The 23,066-nt window shown below is 42.0% G+C and overlaps 2 protein-coding genes across 9 annotated transcripts in view; both read left to right on the top strand.

Annotated features, from left to right (window-relative positions):
* Positions 1–23,066, top strand: part of LOC128888228 (endocuticle structural glycoprotein SgAbd-2-like) — a 469,661-nt gene that overhangs the window by 330,091 nt on the left and 116,504 nt on the right. The gene's annotated exons all lie outside the window — the stretch shown is intronic.
* Positions 1–23,066, top strand: part of LOC128888209 (leucine-rich repeat-containing protein 4C-like) — a 261,312-nt gene that overhangs the window by 154,684 nt on the left and 83,562 nt on the right. For 6 of the 8 annotated variants that reach the window (XM_054144899.1, XM_054144898.1, XM_054144896.1 and 3 more), the window contains one exon: positions 2,767–2,829. The exons of the other annotated variants lie outside the window; for them this stretch is intronic. In XM_054144899.1, coding sequence (XP_054000874.1) covers positions 2,767–2,829 — 63 coding nt within the window. The remainder of the gene's footprint in view (positions 1–2,766; positions 2,830–23,066) is intronic. 8 annotated transcript variants of the gene reach the window in all.

The raw sequence follows: 23,066 nt of genomic DNA, 5'->3' as shown, positions 1-23,066 counted from the left end.
ACCGTATGACATTTTGAATTGCGTCAAAATATTATACGGATATTTAAGTAATTTCCCCCAGAGCATATTGAAATAGAACTGAAAGATAATCAAATAATTTCATCCATTATATAGGATAACATTTACAGAACAACATTATGGAAAATTGATTGTGCAAATTGTAATATGAATCGCTGGGAAATTATATGCTCAATTTTCACGTTCGATTACTCATCGTTGATTCGTACGGATGAAATCGTTTGATGAATAATTCTATGAGAGATTGGCTCCGATATTACAGCAGTTTATTCTATCAGAATATTAAATATTATCCACCAAAACCTGGAAAATATTATACAGGGTGTCCCAAAAGTCGGGGAGGAGCCGGAAATGGGGGGTAGCTGTGACGATTCTGAACAACAATTTCCTTTGCAAAAGTGTCGGATGGGGCTTCGTTAAGGAGATATTAAGCGAAAACCCCGACCAATCAGAGCGCGCGTAGACCGTTCGAGCGGCCGCGGTAGCGAAGGCTACGCGCCGGCGGCCGCGCTTGTACGCGAACAAGTGACCCGACGTGCATCGAAGGACATTGACGCTGCCGCCTAGCGCGTAGCCTTCGCTACCGCGGCCGCTCCAACGGTCTACGCGCGCTCTGATTGGTCGGGGTTTTCGCTTAATATCTCCTTAACGAAGCCCCATCCGACATTTTTGCAAAGGAAATTGTTGTTCAGAATCGTCACAGCTACCTCCCATTTCCGGCTCCTCCCCGACTTTTGGGACACCCTGTATATAAAGGGTGAAGAATAGTGGTAATTTATTTCTAACTAAAAACAAATTTTTAACGAGAATTGAATTCCTTCAATTCAGCGCATTTAACGTGTCGTGTTCCGGACCTTTTCGGCTCCAATTTCGGTCGCAGTTGTTCTCGCCTTCCCATCTGAATGACAAAAGTCGCGAGATTAGGCGATCCGCTTAATTTCGGAATATGAAATATTATTCATATCCTTATCTGCATACCTCTCGCTGCACCTATTCCCGTATAGAAAATACGGTACAAGATGCAAATGTAATTTATGCCTGCCAGGCGTTCCCGTCGCAGCCACCATTGCTTTCATCGTCGCATATTTACGTAACTGTACGCGTGTAATCGACTCGTTATCGGGCCATCGATACGCTTCGAATCGTTTCCCCGATGATTTTTATATCGACGAGCTAAACGCGCACAGACACCCGCGAAAATAAAAAGAAATCCCTCCCCCCATTATTTCCGTTCCTTTCTTCTCCGCTTCGTTCGTGTAAAACGCCTATTTTCGACTCCACCGAGCTGTGCTCGGGATTCATTATTGCCGTTCTCTCTGTTCCCTCCGCCAGCGCGTGTCGTCTCTTGATTACTTTTACGTTCGAACGTGTCATTGACTATTTATAAATACGTATTTGCGACCGAATCGCAATTTTCTAGCTTTATTTACTCGGACGAAGAAGCGCGAGATCTTAAAGCTTCCTAGTTCGCTAGTACGTCAATTAACCGTAGAATTTCTTTTTATTCGATAGACGCGTTCCACAAACAGGAAGTTACAGAAAGAATCGTAGAAATAGATGTAATTTGTGTTGAAATATTGGGGATACAAATAAATAGGTTCCATAATCTTTATGACGAAGGTAATGGTTTTTTTTTTTTTTTATAGATATAATTAACGTCAGCTTCATTCTCGTTCCGTGTTGTTCTTTCTCTTCCGACAATATTATTAATGATTAACGCGATCGAGACTCGACTGTATCGAGCTCGCATTGTATGTTGTTTTGTTAGAAATCCAATGAATAAAACATTTGTTTAACTTTAGTGAACGTTAAACTTTGGATCCGTTTCGATATCAATTTGTGAACCATTAATGAACCTAAATAATTTCATAGAAATCAGACTGCAATATGTATGCATATTAAACTGTAATCTGTTTTCATTAGAGTCATTTAGGTTAAATGTAGTGAAAATCGAAACGATACCTGCTACATTTGTGACTCCTTTAAATTATTTATAATCGAGGTATTTAAACCAAACTGAATGAGACAAATTATCGTCAATCAATTTTCCGGGCCAAATTATCTTGCACAATTATTTTTAAAACATTTTTTTTATATACATTTATAAAAAAATTCCTGAATATTAAAACTTCGACGATTCTCTTATTTAAATTTATAAAAATAGGAAACCCTCGCAATTTGTACTATTCGTCACCTCTATGAAAAAAATCAGATATCTCTCTCTCTCTCTCTCTCTCTCTCTCTCTCTCTCTCTCTCTCTCTCGCAATAACATTTTTTTACGGGCGCGGTATATCTAGGCGACGATTTTACGATTCTTTTCTTTTTACCACGCGATTCAGCGAGCATTTGAAGCATCATTATTGCGAGCCATCATTTGTACGCGAATGCCGCGCGTCTTTTGTAAGCAAATACGGATATTGACACCGATGTTTCGTACGCTTTGACAGCACATGAATGCACTTCCTAGTTCTCGCGATCATTCTACAAATGATTTTTACATATATTCAGGAATCCTCGAGGTCGTCGAATGTATGAGTTCTTGTCGATTCAGTTACCATCGCCATTTGCTTTATTATAACGCCATATTCTATCTACGCACACTGTACTCTTGACATTTCCCTTCATCGGAGAATTCACATGACTGAAAACATTGCGTGTTGATTGTGTCAAATCAAGCCAAGCTGTTTCTTTGGCACCAATTCTTTGAATGAAGTATAATTATTTTTTTTTTTTTGTAATTGTTGCAGTTTTCTTTAAGAAGCGTTGGACAGTACTTGCAGCTACCTTACACCCGGAATTCAAAGCTACACGTGAGTTCGATACTTTTTCTCTAATCTTTTGCTTTTGTAATTTTCCATGATTCTCGCTAGTTCTTTTTTCACATCTAATTTACCCACGACGCGACGCTTCGATCGAATACCTGCACGAATAGCTGAAGTGAGAATCATTTCCCAGACTCATTACTATTCTCATTATCAGACAAACTGTTCGCTGAGATGTATCCAATCTATACTTCAAATTGTACTTTTCTTTATTTAATTAATACCGTATGAAATGTTGCTCATCTATTATCCCCGGCTCGAAATTCCTATCGAAGTACACGTTTCATCCTCCTCGATTTCATCTTGAGGTACGATTTCTGAGTAATTAAGCAGAAGTGCGTTTCGACTATCGAACCCGTCGTAATTTCTTCTGCTGGAAAGTCCTGGAGGGTCTGGCAGCGTTAGCCGCGCAATTTCCTCGGGCCAGAAAATTGAATGTCGCGTCGACGTTAAGCGATTTTCGCATTCCTGATTCCCCTGTCGGGATCGCGAATTTTCTTGCCCGATTTTCCTACAGCGGGGCTACATTTTCTAGTCATAGCGGTCGTTCTTCAAACGATCTCTATCTACCCGGACAAAATGCCGGGGGTTGTTGGGAGAAAAAAGAGACGCCGGCCTCCGATTAATTTCCGTTTCTCTTTCATCCGTCATTCGTGCGAATCGCGCGCGGCTGTTTTCGAATCCGTTGGACCGTATTATACTCTCGACGCGCTATTACGTTTTGTCCTGGCCCACCGCTTTGATATTAAATCATTTGCGACTCTTTATTAACGGAGCCCTCGCGGAACGTATATTTGAAATCGTTTTCGTGCGACAGTTAACGATATTACGATTGTTTAACGACTCGTGTACACTCTGAATTGTTCGAAAATATATTTTTCAGTGGTTTGAATATCCCAGCTACGGAAAGCGGCTGCTCGTCGAGGAAATTTATAGACGGTGTCCGATGAAATTGATTTGGATCAAGTTTAAAATAATTAGTGCTAGAGCTTATGGCTATAATGAGGGAAGTAAATTTAGTGTGGACCATGCGGCTATTGATGATTGTATCGTTTAGTTTTAGGGATTATATTTAGTTATCTTTGTGTATCTGAAGATTATTTCACAGCGGAGGATCGATACATTAATGGCTTGATAGAGACTGTTAAATTTATCTTTTCTTATTTTAAGATGTATAGTTGAAAAATATTGATATTCTGTCATATTGATTTTATTTCCGTTGTGTCTAACACTTTCACCTCGGCGTGACCTACCGTTGAGATCAATTTGCAAATTTCATTAAATATTCACTTTTAGATGTGGAATATTAATAGCTCAATTTATCAGAATGATGTCAAGAATGAACCGTTCATCGATTATCGCAGCATTGGAGCTAGTTTTTGCGCAATAAAATTGTTTCCATTGAGGGATTAACATTTCACGGAGATAAAGGACCATTTTTGTATTGATCCTCGTTCGCATTCATGCCTCGCCGCTCCGTATTTGCGTAGAATCCGTGAAACGATGGAAATCAAACATCCGAAGTGGTCACTCCCTGGTTGGAAATCTACCAACTATAATAAAGAAATCTTGCTCATATAAATCTTTCTATTGCAAATTTTCATCCATTGTTCGGTCAATGAAAAATCAACTCGGTATATTTTTAAATATGAAGTACCGAGAGTTTCTACGAAAGAAAGCTATGAAAGGGAGACGCGAATGAAATTATTTGTTTATCCGAACGCGATAGAACAAGACAAATCGTACATATATTCTGAATTTATTTTATTTCTAGATATCAATAGGTGTATTCAGTACGAAATGATACTTCTCATTGAATTTTTTATTTCTATCGTGTCACTTGTATAAATATTTTCGAGCTCGAAATAGAAATCGCTACATGGCCTGCTTTCAAATGAGTCGATGGTCCCCAATTTTGTGACTTGAAAGCGGGGATTAACCGCGGTGTGAATTGTCAGGGAAGAAAGAAGAAACTTCCGTCGATTAATTTCCGTTCCCCAATCCGTCGTCGTTCGCGCGGAATCGTACGCGGGCGTTTTCAGGTCCGTCGAGGCATATTATATCCTTGAATCATCGTTCTGTTCCACCTCCTTTCTCTCCGTCTCGCTCGTTCTCTCGGTTTGCGCCGCTCTAGTCCAATCTGCCCTTCCTCGAACCCTTCCTCTCCTTGGCCCCCCTCGTCCGGCGATCCCCGAATTCGTTATAACCGGGAGTCGAGAACCACGCAACCGTAACTTTGCAGGATGCGATATGCGAGCGAAGAGCGCGCACTAGGATAGGGAAAGGAGGGCCTCGGTCGTTCGTCGAATGGAGAAAGACGGGGGTGAAATCAAATTTACAAACTGCTGAGTGTTTCTCCCTTCGCGGGCTGCAACAACGCCTGCGAGAGCATTGATACAGTCGAGCTCCTCGGACCCTTACACTGGGAATCATTTAAGGTTGTTTATTTTTACTAAAATGAGTTTTAATTTCATATGACCGGATAAAAAAGAATTTTAGGGTGAGAGCAGTGGCAGCCGGGAACTATTTTTCGCGACGTAGCAATAATCTGCTTAATTACTAGTGACCGTTAATTATCTCGGTCGGACTTAACCCAGATTGCGAGGTGGCCTCGCTTAGTTTCAGGTCCGGTGTCGATCATTCTGCCGCTCTATTCTCGATAGCGGTTAACCCTAGAGTAGAGGCTGCCAACCGTAATCCAAACTAAACTAGGTTCTTAATGACGGATAGCGACCAGGTTATTCTTAGATGATGACAGACGATAATCTGGTTATTTCGTTTTGTCAACAGGCACTGCATTAAATGCCTCTATTCATCTGTGTATAAGTGATTATGTATCGGATTCGTATCGTGGTAATTCGAGAAAAAGGACGACGAGACCGGTGTTGAAACTCCTCGATAATGAGAAGGGAAGTTTCACGAGAAATAAAATAGAGAAAGGTAGAGAAAGAAAATGTTGAAATAATGTTCAGAAATTTTAATCTACACTTTTCCGTCAGCAAACCTATCACTGAAAAGGAGCAAGCTGAATAGAGTATAATAGACGTTTAATTGAAATAAGCCTCCTTCGTCTTAATTTATTCGTCCGCTGCTGTGGGTAAACAGATCATAAAAATTTGATTGCTGCATCGTTTCATTGGGATTCGCGCGTAACCAGTTTCAGCGAGAAAACAAACGGTTAACAGGTTTAAATGAATTCGGAGACGACGGTTTATGCTAAGTGAGTGGGAAAAACAAGATATTTGAAATGCAATAAGAAAAACGGTGTATACTTCGAAGATGCGCCGGTCGCCACCGACAGCTACGCGAGGAAGCCCGAGACTTTTTCGCTGCGTTGGCGCGCCTTCTATTTCAACGTCAAAGGATCCGTAAAGTAAACCGGCTTTCTTGGCGCGGGCAAAACAATTTATGCTCCCGAGGATTAAAACGCTTCGGGAAACGAGGGCCCCGCAGTCTCTCGCGGGTGCACGCGATTTTTGATCCTCCGCGAGGATGAGTGCGCGAAATAGAATTGCGAAGAACGGTCCAATTTATATGTAGCGAGTTTAAAATTGCCAGCGGCGAGAGGACCGCGAAGAGCGGAGCCAGCTCGCGCCGCGGGGATTGCAGTTTTCGAAAAAGTAGAAAATTTCGCGACAGAAATTAGATTCGAGGTCTAATTATACTTATAATGAGCCTCGAAAATTGAGGATATCGATCGGCGTTGCAAGCCAGAGCAAACGGTGCTCCGAGTGCGGCTCGATTTACAATTGCGATCGGAGATAAACGTTGATTGTGTTGTTGATTTTTGTCGGAGGCAAAAGGGGTAAATTGTATCCTGAATGGAAAATAGAAATTGGAGATTTATTTGTAAGAATAAGAATAAAAGAATTATTTGTGTAGCTACCACCCTCCCGCGGTTGACTGCATGTCGCTTGCCGCAGGATCAGCAGTTGGTAGCTTTTATTTTTACAAATAAATCCTGGATTTTTATTCTGTGTAGTCGACTCTGATTACAGTATGAATACGAAACAATTGTTCATAAAAATAACACTCGTTCAGTGAGTAAATAAATAAACTGAAGATAAAGGTAAGATAAATACATAAAATAGTCAGGTGAGCGTCACTTATTCGGTGAATAAATAAATGAACTGAAGATGGAGGAAAGATTAGTACCAGAAAAGAACCAGGATGAGCGTTAATAGTATGCCCCCGAAGCGTGAAGTGAGATCAAAAGGGTTACACATCGAATTTGGCGCGAACGGACGCCGACATTTTTTCTTCGCCTTCCTCCATCTCCTTTCTCTTAACAACTCGATAAGTGAGGAACGGTGTAAAATATGAAAATCGTTTGACAATAGAGTTTCACGGCGATTGCTTTATATCCTTAATCTTCGTCGCTCATTACCACTTTCATTAAGTCTCGGAATTAATTTCCGCCCCTGAGACTTTTTCCTCCGTTATTTTTTGAAAATTCTTAGCTCGGCTAGGCGCGGAATCGCGAAATTCATTTCCGAGGGAAAATTGAATTCTCTTATTATTACAGTTACTGTAAAAACGTCATAATTACCAAGAAATTGGCGCAGGCTATTGGACGATTTCTGTGAACGATGAAAGTCGCATCCTTGTTACGGAAGATAGTGAAAAGTAATTCATCTATTGGAAAGATTGAATTCTTAACACATACAAATTTCACATTTTCGTGAGTGATAACGATTCGCAAGATATCAATTCTTTTTATTATTATTAATTTTCATCCATGTCTCCTTGTACAAATATTAAATTCAAAGTATCATGAAACGAATTTTAACGAAAGTCTCGACTACCATTTTAATCTCATTAAACTCTTTCAACCTCCATCGAAAGAACGACTCGCCAAACCGTTGTGTACTTTCGCAATAACATTCACCATTATAGGCGTAATTTTCGCAGGGAATTTTCAATCGACATTAAACATTCATTAATCCGTGGACTCTTGATGAACGCTAAATATCTTACCCCCGTTGCGTAGAACTCCCTAAAGGGGAGCGAGCGCGACGGCAAACATAATAAACTAATTACCAACGGGTCCCGTCGAATTCAGTATCGAAATTAATCCGAATGTCCCGGTCGGTAAAGTCAGATATCATCGATAATTACCGGACACGCATTATTCGTTGACATCCTAATTACAACAAACACAGAAGCGTTATAAGCGGCACGTTCCGACGACTGCACGCTGATTCGCCGAAACCAATTACCCTTCGCTGCTCGTGCATTCGGTTAATCGCTCGCGCCGTTGCGAACCTGGCTGTGCTCCCTGCTAAATAAATAACGCGAAATCTACTTCGAACCTGTCCGAAAGAGCAGCGAAAAACATTTCCAAATGACTAGCGAGCAGAGCAGTATTTCTCTCCTACGCTACAGCAAGGACAGACAAAATCTTTGTCCAAATACAAGCTTCGACTAACGAATAAAAGTAACCCTCGATTATCTTTATTCAACGAATAACAATTTACCCAATCCTGGCCACGACACATTCGTTTATCTCGCTACGCGGAAACCTACCGCGAATTCAGTTGCATCTTGCCCACGACTCGTCAGAGGTCTCCATTTACGACGTTCTTCTTTGATAAAGTAATTCTCCTGCTCGTCGTTAGCATTAGCGACCTCCCCCGACTAATTTGCATCGCAATGCCGGCCGCGTTGTGTGATATTCGTTAGGTACAACGATATTATCTCGAAATATGGCTGTTGCACGGGATTAAAAGGACCGTGGCTGGTATGAAGACCTGTAAAAAAGTCGAGTCACGAACTGTTCGCCCCGGCAACGTCAGTTTCCCGGCTAATAAGAGTGTATCGCAAAAAAGACGGTGAAAAGAAATTGGAAGCCAGTGGCGAAATGGGGGAGCCGTCGCGATATGGATGCGAATACGAGTGCTTTTGGAGAATCAAGATGAGGGAGCGGCACGAAAGACGTCGTTGTCACGTAGTACCCTGATGGCCCGGAAAATTCACGGACCTCGACAGGGGCTTTAAAAGGAAGAAATATTAATCCAAGTTAAGCTTACATAACGATGAAACACGACTGTTTCCACCGCCGAAGCGAAGTTCTCGTGGAGACTGCGAGGAGAGTGCACTCTAAATAGACAAAGGCAATGCGCGGAGGTCAGTGCTGTGTTTCGCCTTGTCTACTAGCTGGCGTGTTTGCGCGAGATGAAGGAGGAAATTTATTATGCCCTTAGAATGGGAACGGCCGGGCGTGCGCTGCGCATACGTGCGCAGGTTAATTAGCTGTGGGCATACAGCGCTGGTTAAAATTTTTTTCACCAACGACTGTCGCGGAGTGTCAAAGATGTCGTCAACATTGCGTCGCATAGTGGACATGAAGAAACAGCGGAAGGGGGCGAAGTTCGCTAATGCTACTCGTTAGTAGCGCGCTCTGGTAATTCCCGTGTTGTTTAACGTTGAAAGTTGTTAATGTTTGGCATTTGTTAATGTCCGGGATACGCGTTTCTTTCTTTAATAATTTCGCTGACCGCGGTTTTGGGATGAAGTTCAGCGATGCTGTTTAACGGAGGTTCTGTTTAGAAATTTAGTTATCTATTAGTACTGCGATGATGGGCTCGTCGAATTCTATGTCGAAGTTAGTGTACATCCTCTGTCTGGAGTGTTACTTTCATTAGGGTGGCCTGCAAACCGGGTCGTTTATGTCCACGCCAAGTTTGTTCACTGTTCTGGGCTATATAGCACTTGGGGTTGCTTTCTAAAGTATCTACGATATTGCTTAATGGGATTTAAAGACAGTTCGGAAGGGGGAATTGAAGTCACTCTTTTTTTATTTTAGAGAAACGGCAGAAGGGTCTTCATCGATCCTTGCAGACAGAGGATTAATGAAATAAGTTAAAAAGATTTCTGAAGTAGATAGAATGACTAACATGAGAAAGAGAGTTGATCATTTATCCTGGCATGGATTGGTAATGAAGTTCTTATATTTTAACGTTTTTCTGGTGTCACAAATGTATTTCACGAAACATAGAATAAATTAAAGCAGTGACATTAATAATATAAAATGAAATATTACAATACGGTTCTTTGGATCATTTGTATACGTTTCAGGAAATATGAACATTAATAATATAAAATAAATAGAATTCAATTCCCCTTGGATAATTTGCATACGTTTCATGGAAGTAGCATCAATCATTTAAGGAGATATACTGATATCGTTACAAAGTCAGGAAGCGAACCGTTCATGGATGAAGATGTTACGCGTGTACGGGAGTAATGCAACGTTGAAATAGGTTAAAGAGTTTATTTTAGATATCTATTAGCATATGATTCCGCACACACCTGAACAAAGCGAGCTATCTAACCCATGAAAATCGCGTACCACCGATGGGATGTTTGCACACCGAACGTAGTTACTTACGCAAGGATACGCGGGATCTAACGAGTGGAAGAATAAAGTAATTCTGCGCATATTATAAAATTTGTTTTGTACAGCAAGCAGAATACATTTCACAGAGAAATATTTTAAGGTGCAGAGGGGAACAAATTCTTATTTTAAATTCGCTCGAAGAACACGGTTACTTTAACCCTTTACACTCGACAGTCTCATTACACATAGCTAACAATTTAGACGATCAAACATTCCAGTACCAGTTTTCGGCTTAGGAAGCTATTTATTTACAAATCAATAAAGTACAGCACAATTCTGCAATTGTACACCTCTAAACGATGTTCGACCGACTACTTCTGCGACTCGCTGTCGATCGAGTCGACCAAACGAAAATTATTTGTCGCGATCTACAATGGAACCGGAATGACGGTATCGGCGACCACGCAAGGTCCCTATTGAAATCGAGCAGATGGAACCAAAAGATACGGGGAAGGGGTGGGGTAACGCAAGATTTGCGCGACGCTACGTCACAGCAGCCGATTTGCATAAATAAGGCGCGCTCTCGGCGGCGTTCCATCGGGTATTATGCCCTCAAAATGCATCGAATACGGAGAGTAGTCATGCATCGGCGATGAATGCAACCGGCCCCTCCGCATCCAGCCGCGTATATGCGTCGCGGTTATCCCGACCGGTCGGAGAGAAGAAAGAGAGAAAGAGCGGGAGGGAGTCTGGAATACCTGACCATGATAAATGCCCGACGCACATCACTCTCGCGACGCACGTCCCTCGAAACGGGTACAATGCACCCCCGTTGCCTATTATGCTAAAATGCAATCTCCTGATAACCGTAGCCGCGCGTCATTGCGGAGCTTAATCTCACCTATCCGTGCAACCGTTCGGGAGGGATGGTGGGAAACAAAATGGGAATGAGAGAGCGGAGCTCACGGTGATTCGGGATAAAGAGCGGGATCGGCGATAGTAGCCGGATGAGAGTTCGTTCCAGAGAGAAACGGAACAACCGGAGAGAAGAAGAGCGAGAGGGTTGGCTTATCACGGTTGGCCACGAGTTGAACGGAGACGGACAATGGCGGCGGAGACTGAAGAGATACGAAAAGAAATAAATTCCGCGATCGATAAGCGTCCGGTCGAACGTCAAAGAGTGGCTGTGTGGGTGGGACTCCGGTGTGCCTCGAATCTTCGATAACAAAAAAAAAAAAACGAAGAGCGAGAGAGAGAGGGAGAAATTGCAATCGATGTGTCATTTCGAGGGTGTAGAACCAGTTTGCAATCTTTCTTGCTTACAAGTGGCCGTTTCAACGGGCCGAGCACAGGGGCGAGAGTGTCTGCGCGCGTGTAACGATTAGAGTTAACCGGGTTCTCGGGGAGGGAACGTTGATTGTTTCATCTTGATTAGCGCGATAAGGTTTGATGGCAGTTCGAGAGTTCCGTGGGGAAGATTGGACAAAGGGCTCGATAACGGTAATGCCGCTCGAATCGCGCCGATCGATGCAGATGGGATTAAATTGTTTGTTTCATTTGCGATTAGAGAGGGAGGAGGACGAACTTTATTTGGAAAAGTACGAATGGTGTTTTGAACTTTGCGGGTTAATGGGGGAATTATTTGCGGGTTGTAAGGTGGAGGAAACAAAATTTAGGCAGTTTTTGGAGTAGCTGTGTGAATAACGGGTTCAGAAAGTAGGACTTGCAACATACTTACGAAATATGAAGTACGCTACTATTAAAAGGAATGTCAGAAAAAGCAGATAAATATACTACAATATAAACGGTTTTCATACATTGATTCCTATTTATTGTCAGATATTTCTCCTTCCGCTTCAAAATTATGCACAATATAAACGGCATAGCAGTGCTCCGTTTTTCTTTCCACGGCGCATCGATTTAACCAAGCGATTTAAAACCGCGCAAAACCACCCCTTTGTCCCCCGTTGGAAGTTGGTTAATGCAATTAGATAACTCTCCCGCTGTCCGATCCAACGCATTCATTCCAGCGATATTTTTCGACATGAATAATTGTTCACCGAGTAGAAAACATTTCTGCTGCCTTGGTGTTTCCCCGTGACACGCGTTTTCATTCTCCTTTTCCGTGATTTGACAGTGTCTGCCGAGAATTAAAAACGACCACCGTCGCGGAGTTTCGTCGTGCGAAACACGCGAATTTTAAAATCGTCGGCGACATCGCAAACCGCGTGACACCATAACGTTTAAGTCGTATCGTCCTGGGCGGTAGATAAACTCGAAATAAATTTGTCGCGTGCCGCGTTTAAATTGTGTATGTTTTTAACCATTTACCGCCGCGGGGAACGTGGAATAGGCAATGCGAACTGCAGCTTGTAACCCAGTCCAGACAAATGCACGTCGGCGTAAACACACATTTTGGAGAGAACAAACGTTCGCTAAAAAGGACATCGGAGTGATCTTCTTTCGAACGTAATCAGCTTACCTACGCATTATTTTGACATTCATGCGAGGCTATCCTCGCAAATTTTATTTACCGTGCTGTAATCGCTGGCCAAACAAAGGGAACTGCGGCTTTGTCCCGGTGATAAATCATAATTTTCATTCGCGTCAGTGATTGACAATTTTGAAATTCATATCCCCGTTCGCTGATTTCGTTAGCTTCATCGCCGTGCAATTGTTTTCGATAAAATGGCCACGATAAAAGGCGTTTGCGCTGAAAATGATTAACGTCAATGAACAGGTATCGGTGAGGAGAGGATTGGTTCACATGTTTTCAAAATTTTCTTCGGCATCGCTCCGGATTACTTCGTAATTTGTAATTTCATCGTAGCAAATGTTTTTGGTTTGATTTCTGCAGTGAACGACTCAAATATTATTTTCAACGAGTCAAAAGAAATATTCCCTCCGCCATCGGAGTTGCGAAATCGTTGGCCGTTTAGCTCTCTGCCGAGGAACATTCGGAAAGTTTAGATACCTCTTCGGGATCCTCTTCCAGGCGAACGAATAAGCAGGTATTAAGGGCTTAGACCACAGATCGAATTCGGAGTACCTATACCTGCGATCGTGTATCTCGCTTCTTCTTTCCACTTCTCGGTTTCTTCTTCGTGCTCGCTCCTCTTCTGTTCCCCTTTCTTCCGGTTTCCCTGCATTTCTCTGATTCGCCAACGCCCTAGACGAGTAGCAAGAATGTAGGGTGGCCGGATGAGCCGAGGTTAAGTATCGAGGATCGTCGAACTGCTCCATCAGCTTCGTGCCAAAAACGAAAGGGGATTTAATGGAGGATCATCGTCTGATTTCGTGTAAGTTTCATCAGCGGAGGGTGTCTGGCTCCTCGTAGAGTTTGTAATTACGTCCGCGAGAGATGTTCGGGCCTCTTCTTAGTTTTCGATCGATCAAGGTTTTGATTACGCGCATCGAAACGTCTGAGAACTTGGTGGAGGATTTTCAGGGCTGTTTGTAGATTTACAGGTCGAGTAGTGCTCTCTAGTTCTTGCTTTTAATTCCAGATGTTTGTTTGACTCAAGCTCATACATGACCAATGTTTTTAAATTAACTCCTTTATATTCTTTTCGCACATTTAACTGCGTTAGTAACCGCTGCCTAGCCTTAAACGATTACAATTTGAAGCACGTTTTACGCGAAACGTGAAATTTTAATTTTCACCGCGGTTGGAAATGAAACGCTTAAGGAATTACGTATAAAATTAATGCCGACGAACCGTGGCGTTAAAGATTTCAAGTAATCGCTTCATGCAGATTTTACATCTACTTTTAGGAAATAAATTGTAACAATGTTGCCACGGAAGTGTTACTTTTTAATCGAAGTTTATTATTCTTTTCCGCATCGTGGTATATTAGTTCTGAAAATTCTCGCGTCTCCAGTCGATTTCGTCGCGATATATGCAGAAGCAGCGTATTTGAGCCGCATAATGTGCAAATATCGAACTCGAATTCGTACTCTGTTGACCGAACCTCGCTCCACGATCAATGCTCTGCCAGGACAATAGTACAGGATACAGGATGCTTGAAATGACTGAGGTTAAGTATCAGAGATGGTCAAACTACTCGACCAGCTTCGCGTCTATGTGGAAAGGACCGTTGATCGAGGGTCGTTGGCTCGAAATTCTGAGACAACAGGGATTCATAAGAGCCTGTTATTCCACTTAACGTTTTAATTCCTTTGTGAACCAATAAACTGGGATCTTCATCGATACTGTCATTCTTATAAACGCTACTTCAAAGTTTAAATGTAAAACCGAATCGATACTCTTTGGAACTAGAGTGCTCTAACGCGTTCGAATGTTAACTACTCTATTAAAGTTTGAATATGAGAACGAGTTGGTACTTTTTAGAGTTTGGATATGAATGTAGAAAACGAACTTTTGCTCTATCAGAACTCGAATCGTATGGAAATGAACTGGTATTCTGACGAGGGTTGGCGAAATGTAATGGCTTTCAAGGATGGGATTCATAAGTACGGGAAGGGTTGATACGATAGGGGAGAAGGTTTGGGAAGTTTCGTTGAAGATGTAGGTGGAATGTCGCAAGGGTGAGATAACACTGTGTTTACGGGGATGAGTGACGCGGTGTCTGCAGGTGAGAAGTCATGAATAGATTACCATGTATATACATTGCATCGAAAATTTCTTCCAACTTTTGACAAGATTCTTGGGAACTCGAACATTTTTCTAAAAATATTTCTTTCTTAAAAACGTGTTTTATAGATAGACTCATACTCTGGAATTATAAATGTTGATTCTTCATGCTAAGGGAAAGATCAGTTGCAGGTTGAAGTTTATCAGTTTGTTAGCCAAAAACTTAGACAATGTCATAAATAGTAATCACGTGAGAGATGTCTAGGCTACACGGTGGATGAAGTAAAACCACCCCACTGACGTTTATTAACATCGCATGCATTGTGGTAGCAACTTGTAGCCAGGAGTTATTACGCAGGAACAGAACTCCTTTCTTATCGATGAGTGGTAGCGCATGTTTGGAGCAACTTCCCGTGAACTCTGATAACATAATGTGTAGGATGATTTCTCTACGTGGGCGATAGTATGCATACAAGATTCCCTCTGCAGTTCGCCGAACTATTATCCAAATCCTAGAAGATTCTTCTTCAAATGTACACAGTTACCTGATCTGGTCGAATTATTACAATTCATCAATGCTTCGGTAAGGAAAGGTAACTTAAATTCATGTTTCTATGACAACGATTGCACAAGCAGCTTATACATTTTTGTTTAATAAATCTTGTAAATTGGCAAGGTATGCGTAAAGTTACAAACTAATATCTCGAGTTAGCAAAGTTAGGGACATCCTCGATAAATAGGAGAGGGAGGGAATTATATTTTATTAAAATTAATTTTCTTCAACAACTTGGGACTTCTCTTACTCTAAAAGTAGTACTTCGTAGAATTAAGGCATGACACGAAGAAGCTTATATTTTTGTACGAAAATGAGCAAAAATACTATTCCAAACGTATACTTTTAATAAATTCTTTCAACGTTTGCATCAGACATTCAGTATCTTGAAAAAAATTCATCTCCTCCCTTCGATAAATAAAATCCACCACGTCAGTCTCTTCCCAACCACTGCATACATTTCGGGAGTAGCCCGATATCGAATTAGGTGGCTCGATCTCCAATCATCTGACCATCGGCTTAGCTTGATCTCCAAATTTATCATCCTCCGTCCTTCATCTCTCTCTCTCTCTCTCTCCCTTTCTTCCTCTCGCTATCACTTTCTCTTAAGCGGCGCATCAATACCTTTCAAATGCGCTTAGCGCAAAATCGTGGCAGGCGTTAAGAGAAGATGGAAGCCACGACGGAGCAGTGGTTTGCTCATGGACGAGGGGTACCGGGGGGAACGGTGCGCCGAAGGGTGAAGTTTAAAGGCGGTGGAACGGAGATGGGTTACCGAGACGAGGTTACGGTAATCCGGAAAGCTCATCGTGTAATTTCCCATAAGACCGTCGGAGCTTGTACTTTGCTTTTGTCAAAAGTTCTCCAAGAGTATCGTCTCCATCGCCCATCTCCCTGCGGCATTTGACTCCCGCGCGTCGTTTCACCTTTCGAAAAGTTGTTCGCGGCTCGATTCGGCAGCCGAAAGTGCATTTTTCCTCTTGTGGTTCGTGGTGGTCGTCTCGCCTCTTCCCTTCCTCCATTTCCATCGCTTCTGTTCGCTTTCATCTGACCACTCTACACCGGTGTCACGGGGCTTAATTAAGCTAATGGATATCCGTAATTGATGCAACGAGACTGTCCACTGGTAGCCCACCGTATTAGTTCGTCGAACGCGCGGAGAGTAGCGTCCTTCGCGATAAATATCGGTTTGAGTTTCGGTTCGCCCGTTCGTGGGGGCCATTGGCGTGTAATTGCGGGTAATCGATCGGAATGGAATTTTGAAGAAACGCTCGCGTGCCTCTAAAAGGATTTCTTTGTTCGCCGCTGGGAAACCTTTAAAAGGAGCTGGATGCTTTTTATCCTGTAACGATTCAAAGACAACGTTATATTTTCCTGTCGAGTAATCGCCGATGGGACGAGATACGAGGCATCGCCGCGTGCTCGAGGATTATTGGGTTGCACCGATAATGATGCGCTTTCAGGATAAAGTGCATTTTTCTACTGTGAACGAGTGAAATTGTATTTTCCTACGGCGTTCGGGTTGAGAAGTGGTGTAACCCTTTTCGAACGTAAACGATACGTCTTGTTTATCTTGAAGAGGCTCGTTTAACTTTAAAAAGATTAGGTTTTTTGGGGACAAAAGCTTTATTCGCGTATGGAAGCACTTTTAGGTCGCGGTATTGGATCTTCCCGGAAGAATGTTGTTAAATTATTTTTGCACCATCCAATCGCATTAACTCCTTAACCGCGCCAACCGCTTCATTCACATCAGGCATATTTTCCGCCCGCAGCGCGAACCGCGGTTGAACCGCGTGAACTGCATCTAATTTTAGCACGCGGTCCGATTGAACGTGATGTGGAAACTAATACCAGTACAACACACGGTCTTGAAATGGGGATCGAAACCTATTGCCAATTTCGATTGCTCCATTAACGATAAGATCGACGTAAAAGCTTCGTTGCGATCGACTCTGATCCTATCAGAAAATGCTGTGTCTATTGTTTTTAAAATCTCTAAAGAGAAATTTATTCGCTTTTATTTCAATTTCTGTAAAACTTACCACAAGTGATTTTAGTTTCCGAGGGATCGAATAAAATATCCACGCAATAGATGGTTAAAATATAGCCTCGCGATCACAGCTATATAAAACAGTTTTGCTCTATTTCGGATACGTGTCTTCGCGGTGACGCGTCGTATCAGTTATGCATGAGAGTAAAAAAGAAACTCACATGCACGGAGTTATCGTCGTTCCATAATATCATTTGCAAATGAAGAATGATGCTGCCACGGCGGAAGGTTAAAAAGTTCAGAAGATACTGTCACGCGTTTAAAAGATTGAATTTCCATTTTAAAACCTTCCAGTCCTCGCTCCTCTCGACATTAACCGGGAGGAATCTTCTTCTGCGAGAGGAGCATATGAAATTGGCCAGAACTTCCTATTATTAAATAAATAAATCATCACGTAATCTCTACGATCTCGAATACATTTTCTCTCGATTCGAAACTTCTCGAGGCAACTACAGAATCAGAAATTTCCTCTAATATCAAATCAACTTGGACATCATCCAATCACCCCCGAGTTCTATCAAAGTTTCACCATTATTTATCGTCACATAAAGTCGATACTGTTTTTATTTTCCACCCAACTACCAATTGATCCTTCTCCTGCAGACTACGAGACTTTTGTACGAAATTCGTTTCCCTCCCGCATTCCATCGTGCTTCAACATTTATGTTTCATAGCTGAACTCGTACAGAGAATCTCTCCAATTGGTCGTTGAGTGGACACACACACACACACACACACACACACACACAGGCTGTTCTAATTTGCTGTTCGTCTGCAGTACGCCAGGTTTTATAGCAACGCGCTGAGCTTCCAGCGCGGCAAATTGCACGGCAAGCCCGCACACTTCACAATTATCGTTGTACCAGTCGTGCCAACAATAGTTGTCTAACTTATCGTGCGTTAAATCGTTATTCTATGAACCACGTCCGTGGCTCTATTAGAGAAAGGGACGCATAAACGATGAGGTAGGTGACGGACCAGAAACTGTATTCAGGTTGCCCGAGTCGTAGGCGGGATTAATTGCTTCCCGCAATTGTCTCCAACGACGTCGTCACTCGTTTCATTATCCCTGGTTTTATTGTTGAGGAATTCTTTCCCAACGGCGCGGGCGTTTTCAATGCCTCGTTCCCCTTCGAGGTACGAAACGGAAGTCTGAAGGGATCAATTAGTTATTAGGATTTTGTGGGGTTCGTATATCCGTGACAACGCTACTTAATTCGCATATCCAAGAAATTGTATTTGTTACTTAAATGTCAGGTCTTCTTCCAGTTCTTGAGTAGTACTTCCTACAAAATACAAGTTTCGGTGTCCCGTTGCAATTTGAATTCGCCCTACACTTTAGTTATTTACCAATTATGCTTAAAATATGGGTCACGCGAAGATGTAGCACGTCGTATTGTAAACATCGTCCCTGAAACTAGAACACGAGCAAACAAGTATCTCTGTCTCATTAATGCTATGCAGACAGAAGCTTGTGCGAAGACGGCTAGACCTCGTCGTTTGTGTCCTCTCGACAATTGTTTTACGCGTTATAGTATATAATAATTATCAGATATAATATGGTGTTTCTAGTCGCTGGGAATTTTCTTCAAATACTCCATGAAATTCTCGTTTCGAAAACTTGTTAGCGAGGCTCCCGTTCGCGTGCTTTCGTATCGTCTCATGGTCGATTTGCATTCAGAATCTATTAGGGTATATTCACCGTTCGGGTATATCCTTCGGATAAAAAGCTACGAACGCAGAGATAATTGGAGATTTTCCGATACAGCTCGTACAGGTTGATAAAGGCGCAGGTTTTTTTTTTTTTTTTTTTTTTTTTTCTTGGAGACAATTCCTCCTTTATTAGAGCCAAGTTATTAGCGAACGGTTTTTTTTTCCGAATTTTTAACAAAGAGGAGAAGCTCCTCTAAATTTAACGTTTACTCGAAGGCGATCCTGCCAGCGAAAGACGCAAAAAAGAATACAGAGCGTAGTTTTATCGATAAGGATCCCATCGCGATTATCCTGAAAGGATAAGTCGAGTATGTACACTTTTGCTATTCGTCGTATATTGAATTTTCATCTATACTCATCTACTCATGCAATGAAATATCTGTTTTTGTTTATGTATTTTTAAAATCCTTGCTGTCTGGCTAGGAACGTCGCAGTATGAAAAATGGAAAGCTTCCGACACCATTTATGGCAAACATTTAACGCGTCGAAATGGGACTTTGACACGATTCTTTGTTATACCGTCTCTTATATTATCGACTGTTTTCAATTTCACAGTCATAAATGCTCGCAATGGACCGTGAAAACGGGCAAACGGAACAGGGCCATTGTGGAAAATAATTGCTACCCTTCCAACGTGTTTATTCGAGAGCGATGCAAATAATTGAAGAAGCGCGAGGATTTTTCTCTTAATTGGAAGACATCGGTGCCCGATTTCACTTTCTTCTTGCTCCCAACGGCGAATCAAAGCCTTGGGAAATATCGAAACTTTGTTGGGTAACTGCATAAATTTCCTCGATTGTTTCTGTTTTTTTAATGAAAAGTAAAGTCCTCGCGTTAAATATCTCGAGCAAAACTTTGATATTAATACATATTTATTAATCCCGCTCAGAGGTTCTTTTTAGAGGTTCTTTCTTTAAAATACGTAAGCCAAGATGGAGCTGTAGGTGTTTTCAATTGTACAATGAAACACCACATCGTACAGAAAAAGATTCATTTACAAGAATCCAAAATGTGTCATGTTTATCACTAGCCTGCGGATGTTCAGTGTAAATTATGTCTTATGTTCTAAATATTTGATCGTGGATAGTAAAGTAAATACGTAAGCAAAGTAAAGAAAGTAAAGAAAGTAAAGAAAGTAAGTAAAGAAAGTACTTAAAAGGTTGTTACCGCAATTTCGAGGAGCAGCTTCTCGCTACGCGACAATGCGACTGTTCGTTTCGCGCCGATTGTGGAGTCATTTCTCATTAAACACAGCATTGTTGGCATCGATCACCCACTCTATTCACCTGACTTGGCACCAGCCATTTCTCTCTTCCCTAAAGTGAAAATTGTTCACAAAGGGAAAGGCTTTCGAGTCGTGAGAGATATTCAGAAAAATATAACCGCTTGAATTGGACGTGGTTTCTTAGGACGCCTTTGCCGACTGCTTTCAAAAGCTTTTGGAACGATGCAATAAGTGTATCGAGGTAAATGGAGATTTACCTTTCATTGTGTGGGGTAAATTGTGCTTCGTTTCATTGCACCAATCCTGGAATTAAATTGCACACCGCGATGCTCAGCGTCGGGTCGATTGCAGGTGATCCGACGGAGGATCTAATGCAAATATTATGGAAAAACGTTGCAAATATTTCCCAAAAATATTCAATTCTCCTCTTACGATTGAGAACGCGCCAAGTGGCCCAAAAGAATCGACCACTTTTTCCCCCTCAGCACCTTTGCCTCTAGTTCGTGCGATCAATCTTACTCGAGTCGTAAAGTTTGTCAAAAACTCTATTCCCTTCCGTGGGAGCGAACACCGTGTTTAATCTTGCGGCTGTGCCCGCCTCCTCGAGCCCAGAAAAAGGTAAATAAACTAGCCAGGGACAATAGAGGCACGCAAGTAAGTTTTTCACGCGGAAAAAGCCGCGTCCCCGAACGCCGCGAAATTACTGGTTTTGCTTGGCTCGCGTCTGAATGGAGGCTGACAGCACTTCGCAGCTAACGTGCACTCAACTACTTAATAATGTAACAGTCAGCCAACCACTATGCGCCCATTATGCCCCTATGCACGTTGCGCAAGAACCAGAGGTAACCAGTCTGGAGGTTGTAATATAGGATTCGCATCCTGTATCACGCTTCCTCGTCGTTGTGTCTGCGAAAACACTACGGATTTTCCACCATTTGATTTGGCTAGTTCTTATCGGAGTATGTTATTTGTTTCGTTGCGGATCGAAGAAGGTGGAGTTGATCGATTTGTGCAGTGAACAATATGTGTATATCATAGCCATGTTAATTTGATTAGCAAAACAATAAGTGCCACGAATTTGCAACATGATCTGCTACCCCTTTGCTCTCTTGTACCAGAGAGAGCAGCTGTCGATGTCTTTGCTCCCCTTTCGCGAGTTACTTTTAATCCCCTAATACGGAGCTGCTTGTTCCCGTCAGCTCTAAAGTAACTAGTTAGTCGTACCTACACCGTGTCAGCTCTCGGAATGGTTCTGTTTTCTCCAGAAACGCGTTTTGTTTGCCTTCCTTTCAGTCTGTCGTCATCTGACACCCTCTGCTCCAGCTGTGCCTTCTCTCTGTCTTCCCGTGTCGCAGAATTCTGCACGGGGATTGCCCTTTGAGCGTTCGAGCGACGCGTTTAATCCCTTCCCTTCCGAACGCTAGTTCCATCGCCGGACTCGTTCATTTTCCGCTACCGAAACGCGACGGACAGGGGTGCTGGATGATTGATGCACTGGCGGGATTGATACACCCCCGATTAGTCTATAACCGCTGTCATTCCTCGGAATCCGTGATTGAAGGGTATCTGTTCTTAAAAGCTAATCAGTAGGATGGCTTCTAGGCGGATGTCGTGATCCTCGATTATTTTTTGGGCAAGTGTTTTTGGTGTTTGCTATGAATCAAACTGGATTTAGAACATTTTTCCATTGGGATAATATTAGGATATTGTGAGCCTCATTTTTTTTTAGAGAGAGAGAGAGATGTTTTTGGTGTTTGCTATTAATGAAAATGGACTCAGAGAATTTTTCTATAGGGATGAGATCAAACACCTTGCCTTGAATCATGCTTGAATCCTAATGGATACAAACCTTTACCTATATTTCAAGAAACAAAAGCAGCAGTGCCATTAGGATGGCAGATGATTGATGCACCCATGATTAAAGGATACCTGAAAGGGCAACCGTCAATGTGAATCCTGTTCAGGTATTGTGTTCTTTCCCTTATTTCTTTGGAGAATGCTTTATTGGTCACTATTAATCACATTTGTATAAAGAATTTTTCATAACAATAGAATGAGAAATTTCACGAGATATCAACAAGTAGGCTTGAATCTTACTCGATTGAACTCTTTTTAAGTATTTCGAAATGGGAATGTTTTGCGAAATATTTTGAAACTAATAAATATTTTCTAAATCTACGTAAAAAATTCTAGGCCTATAAACGTGAGCTTTCTTGTCCAAAAAAGGCCGCGATCTCCAAAGGGTTAAGATCTTTGTCCTTTGATCTCACTGTACTAATTTCTAGGTCAACGTCCCCCTACGATTAAGCGAAGAAAAACGTTTGTTTAACGTACCATTCGAGCTTCAACTTCGACCCTACCTACACATGATAACAATTGACGCGTTCATTGTCCCCATAAACAGAAACGGGGGTTACTCGCGCTTCCCTGAAAGCGATAAAGCTTTAGAGTCAAAGCTGTTCTGACCTATATATGGGTCAGGAACTCTTGAGTGAGAACTGCCCTGACTCACATGTGGGTCAGAGGACAGGGAACGCGTTAATACAGTCGGAAAAGGGTCGAATCACCTATGGAATTTATAGCTGTGAAGGGTTAATTTCACACAATAGAATGGTTATCGAATTTTCCACTCGGATTTCTCTTATAGTAGAATATTTCTTTTTGCTTTTATTTCAAAGAATAATGAACGTCTCTACCGTAAATTCTGGTTTTAAAAATCCCGATTTAAACCGCCGTCATTCTCGGAAGTCG

Source organism: Hylaeus anthracinus, unplaced genomic scaffold, assembly GCF_026225885.1.
Source record: "Hylaeus anthracinus isolate JK02 unplaced genomic scaffold, UHH_iyHylAnth1.0_haploid 11989, whole genome shotgun sequence".
NCBI classification, from domain to species: domain Eukaryota; kingdom Metazoa; phylum Arthropoda; class Insecta; order Hymenoptera; family Colletidae; genus Hylaeus; species Hylaeus anthracinus.
This window is presented reverse-complemented; position numbering and strand designations above follow the sequence as displayed.